Here is a 5,292-nt window from a genome sequence, read left to right as displayed (position 1 = left end):
AGCTGCTCAGCACAGACTCTCAGGCAGGAGGGGGACACGCCGTCTGGTCCTGGAGCCTTCTTGGTCTTTTGTCTCTGGAAGAGCTGGATTACCTCATCTTCACAGATCGTCAGCGCAGGTGGGGGGTCAGAGGGGGGTGGGGAGGGGCTTGTGGGGGGGCCAGGTAAATCAGAGTGTTCGGGTGTGGGGTGTGAAAACCTGCAGTAGAAGCTGTTCAGGTCGTCAGCTAGTCTTTTGTTACCTTCAGGGTGGGGGGAGGGTCTCCTGTAGCTTGTAACTTCACGCAGGCCTCTCCAAATTTCTGAGGGGTCGTTGGCAGAGAAGCTCTGTTTTAACTTCTCAGTGTAGCTCCTCTTAGCTACCTTGATTTCCCTCGTCAGTTTGAGGGCCATTGAGTTTAGGTACGTGGGTAATTGTATGTGCCATCTGTTGTCCGTGCTTGTCTACATCTGGATGGTAGAGCATTATAACACTTTGGAAATAACTAGTAGCCGGAGCTACAAGCTAGTGGCGGATGGCTGCACTACAGCTGAGACACAACATATGACCGGCACTTCAGGTCTGCAACTTTAAAAATATTAGTAACTCATTTAACTGATTTGTAATTCTACCCTGGGTTACAATGTTTAATCGCTTAGTGTAATAAATGCGCAAATCCCCACATATGACACATAGGACGAACAGAAATAGGAATAATAATACATTTTATTTATTTTTGAAGGCAGGATGTCTGTAGTTCTGATCAAGTTGGTGGGCCTAACATGACAAAACACTGGGGAGGTGCCCACTTGATAAACCCTGGTAATGCGTTGGCTCTTACTGCCCATCTAGTTCCATTATCTGGGTGCAGGGGGCTTTAAGGGCAAAGTAAGTAGTACTCCATACCTGGAGCATCAATGGAGACTGGGTGTATTGAAGGTGTTGGTGCTGTTTGGGTTTCGAAGGCCAAGGGCCATTTGGTAAGCTGTGTAACATATTAAATTCAATTTCTTTCCTTAAATTTGTGGCACGAGTAAAGGACTATCTTATCTTATCTTATCTTATATAAGTAAGGCAAAAGTACAGACTGAGGGTGCAGCAGGGGCATGGGGTTCTGACTTCTTGTTGAGTACCTATCCATTTTAATGGGGCAGAGGTATTTAGTTTATTTCAAATAGATGATGTAATTTAGTCTGCTCATGGCAAAAGAAAGCAAGTTTCAAGTGCTTTGTACCTGCCTGCCTACCGTCCCTCGAACCTGCAGTGGATATCAAAAGTCTACACACTCCTGTTAAAAAAACAGGGTTTGTGATGTAAAAAAAATGAGACCAAGATAAATCATGTCAGAACTTTTTCCACCTTTAATGTGGTCTATAACGCGAACAATTCAATTTAATTAAAAAATATATATATTTTAGGGGGAAGAATAAAAAATAATAATGTGGTTGCATAGGTGTACACACCCTCTTATAACTAGGGATGTGGCTGTGTTCAGAATTAACAAATCACATTCAAACTCCTGACAAATAGTAGTCAGTATACACCTGTCATAATTTAAAGTGACTTTGATTAATCCAAATAAAGATCAGCTGTTCTAGGAGGATTTTCCTGACATTTCCTTAGTTGCATCTTACAGCAAAAGCCATGGTCCACAGAGAGCTTCCAAAGCAGCAGAAGGATCTCATTGTTGAAAGTTGTAAGCCAGGAGAAGGGTACAAATAATTTTCCAAGGCATTAGATATAGCATGGACCACAGTGAAGACAGTCATCATCAAGTGGAGAAAATGTGGCACAACAGTGACATTACCAGGAACTGGACATCCCTCCAAAACTGATGAAAAGACGAGAAGAAAACTGGTCAGGGAGGCTTCCAAGAGGCCTACAGCAACATTAAAGGAGCTGAAGGAATTTCTGGCGAGTGCTGGGTGTGTTCTACATGTGACAACATCTCTCGTATTCTTCATATGTTTCGGCTATGGAGTAGGGTTGTGAGGCGGAGGCCGTTTCTTATGAAGAAAAACATCCAATCCCGGCAAAATGTTTCAAAAACATACATGAAGTCTCCCAAAAGCATGTGGCAAATGTTTTATGGTCTGATGAAACCAAGGTTGAACTTTTAGGCCATAATTCCAAAAGGTATGTTTGGCATAAAAACAACACTGCACATCACATAAAGAACACCAGACCCACAGAGAAGCATGGTGGGGGCAGCATCATGCTTTGGGGCTGGTTCTCTTCAGCTGGAACCAGGGCCTTAGTCAAGGTGGAGGGAAATGTGAACAGTTACAAACACCGGTCACTTTTAACACAAAACCTCCAGGGCTCCGTTAGAAAGCTGAAGATGAAGAGAAACTTCTAGACTCCTACCAAAAAAATGGAGTACTGTAATAAAATCAAAAGGCGCTTTAAAAAAAATGTTAAAGGGTGTGTACACTTATGCAACCACATTATTTGATTTGTTTAGTTTGTATTCTTCCCCCTAAAACATTTTTTTTTAAATTTCAATTGAATTGTTCACATTATAGGTCACATTAATGGTGGAAAAAGTTCTGACATGATTTATCTTGGTTCTCAATTTTTTACATCACAAAACCTGGCATTTTAACAAGGGTGTGTAGACTTTTGATATCCACCGTACCTACCTCACTACCAATCTAGTTACCTATCTGCATCTATTGATCTGATTTGTTGTTGGCTATGGCTAGATTCTAATTTCTGATCTGTGACTGGCTGGCTCTCTGGGCCTTTTGCAGCAGATGACATGTTTTAGGGGAGGGAACTAAACAGACTTTCTTATATAAAAAGCATGAAATGAACAACATTACAACAACAAGACATAAACAGCAAACAGACATCAGAGATCAACTGCTTTTGTGAGGTTGTGAAGATGACTGACAAACATGGTGAGTATATTTCTTAAACATTATTGTCACTCAGGGTTGTGTTTGATGAATCAGTTCAGTAACAACTTATCGTCCTCTTTGGATCTTTGTTTGTTTGCATTAGCACCAGTATATTATAAAGAAACCTAATTTCAGTCATTATATCCAGGTGAACATTTATTTTAACAACCAAACTCTCAGTTATGTTGGACTTTATGTTAGTTTTTGGTGATTTTACCTTTCACATTCATAATTATTGTGTTAAGTAATATATGACATGTTACAACAAAGTCAAGTTTAGCAAAATGTGTTGTTACTGGTCATTATACTCAAAAAGATGAGGAATTCCACAAATATTCAATTTGATAAATTTTCCTTAGATTTTTTAAGTCTGTGTGTGGACCTCCATGTTTTGTCTTAATGATTAAAAGTTAACCCCTGCTTTTCAGTCTGTGTTTTTTTTATTTTTTTTTATTAATGTGTTAAACATTTCATCAGATAAAATACATTTACGATTTATAGCAGGATTTAATGTGGAGGCACACTAATGTAATGAGTGATTAAAAATAATCTACAAGATCAGTGCAGACTTCTGCATAAGTCAGAAATTACACAATATCATTTTTACTTTAAATTTTTTGACTTATTCATTTGAGAGATGTATTCTCTTCACTGAATAACAGCTTCAGGTTGTACTTTTTGACATGCATCTTTAATACTTGAATAGTTTTCTAAAAGGTTCAATAATTATTCTCTTTTTTAACATTTATTTTCAAAGAGATATTTCTTCTGTATTTAGATATTTTTTTATTATAGAAGTCAGTGTCTTCTGTGTGTGAGTGAGTTGCTTGAATAAGTCTACTCTTTGGTTAAGATATGACAATGAACATTTACATTTTTTTTTTTTTTTTTCTATAACAGCAGTATTGGCATATATTACTTTTAATTTAACATCAATCTTGTGTGTTTTTCTGCAGAACCTGAGTTGAGGATTGTGCTCATGGGAAAGACTGGAGCTGGGAAAAGTGCTTCAGGAAACATCATCCTTGGGGAGGAACATTTTAAAGTAGACACGTCTCCAACATCCACGACAAAAGAGTGCTCAACCAAGAACAAAGTGTTTGATGGTCAAAAACTGACCGTGATTGATACTCCTGGCCTGTTCCACACCCAAATGACTCAGACGAAAACAATGAGAGAGATTGTAAGTTTAATCAAGCAGAGTCTCCCAGGTCCTCATGTGTTCCTGTGGGTGGTAAATGTTAATGAGTTTGGCGACGAAGTTGTAAACTCGATGAAGGCCTTCAAGCTGGTCTTCCCAACAGCAGAAAAGCATACCCTGGTCCTGTTCACCGGCGGAGACGACACGAAAGTGAAGCGCTTCATTGATTTTGAGAAGAATTCAGAACTGAAAGAGTTCATCCAAAGCTGTGGTGAAGAGTACCACAAATTCGAAAACACTAAAGATAATAGTAAGGTTAAGGAGCTAGTCGAAAAGTTTAAAAAAATCAAACAAAATAATGGCCCTTACAGCTGTGATCTGATAGAACAGCAACTGAAGGCCATTGAAGAATACAAGAGTTGCGCTGAGGGACAACTAGCAGGTGGTTCCCCAGGGCCACTTTATGACAGATTACTTGCTGCAAGTGTAAATGCCATTGAAGCTCAGGTTCCATGTGTGAAGATGTTCCTTGGAGTACTCTGTAAATTGGCGGAAGCTTTAATTAAACTTTAGAAGATTTATAATTTGAGCAGTCAGAGCTTCTTGAACCAACACCTTAAAAAAGTTAACTGTACTGAGAAAGGGTTTTATTTTGTTAATTTTACAGAAAGCTCCTTTAAGTACATTGATATGAATACTTAGATGAAATTGTGTTTGCTTCACTATCTGACTCTCATGAAGCTTCTATTGTTTTCCTGAAAAATCAAGCAAATGTTTTCTTTTAATTACTCGGGTGTAATGATTAATGTTTTGTTATCCTGCAAAGCCCACACCGAGTTTGTCTGTAAAAACACAAAAGAAAGAATTGATTTCCTCCTGTGAGGTCTTTCAAAGTGTCCAGCAGTTTTTTAACACCAAGTGGTACATGTGTCTGTCCACTTTACAGTCTAAACTGCAAAATCTGTTCAAAGATGTGGCTCTGGAGGCTGATCACTCTAGAGACTCTGTGTATCAGCCTACTATAAAAACATATCTGATCCTAATGTTAAATGAGGTCAAACTGAAGTACTCATTTTTGTAATCCAAACATGTAGCTTCATACCAGATCAAATGTATGACATGTGTTTGGAACTTGAAATGTGTCAAATGTGTGTATCTTTACATCTTGTCTTAAATGATTTGCAAGAAATGAAGCTGATGTGATGTGAAAGATTTTGTTGGACAATGAAATCAAATCATTTCATTAAGTAAAGAAGCTGTGATGTGATC

General features: G+C 38.4%; 1 protein-coding gene across 1 annotated transcript; it reads left to right on the top strand.

Annotated features, from left to right (window-relative positions):
• The first annotated feature begins 697 nt into the window (after window positions 1-697).
• Window positions 698-5,292, top strand: LOC117811863 (GTPase IMAP family member 7-like). The gene is made up of 3 exons (XM_034682349.1): window positions 698-959; window positions 2,785-2,882; window positions 3,839-5,292. The coding sequence occupies exons 2-3, from the start codon at window positions 2,867-2,869 to the stop codon at window positions 4,594-4,596; spliced, it is 774 nt and encodes a 257-aa protein (XP_034538240.1). The 5' UTR covers window positions 698-959; window positions 2,785-2,866; the 3' UTR covers window positions 4,597-5,292.

This window comes from Notolabrus celidotus, chromosome 4, assembly GCF_009762535.1.
Source record: "Notolabrus celidotus isolate fNotCel1 chromosome 4, fNotCel1.pri, whole genome shotgun sequence".
In the NCBI taxonomy this organism is placed as follows: domain Eukaryota; kingdom Metazoa; phylum Chordata; class Actinopteri; order Labriformes; family Labridae; genus Notolabrus; species Notolabrus celidotus.
The sequence above is the reverse complement of the archived record's forward strand: the minus strand, read 5'-3'. Positions and strand labels throughout refer to the sequence as shown.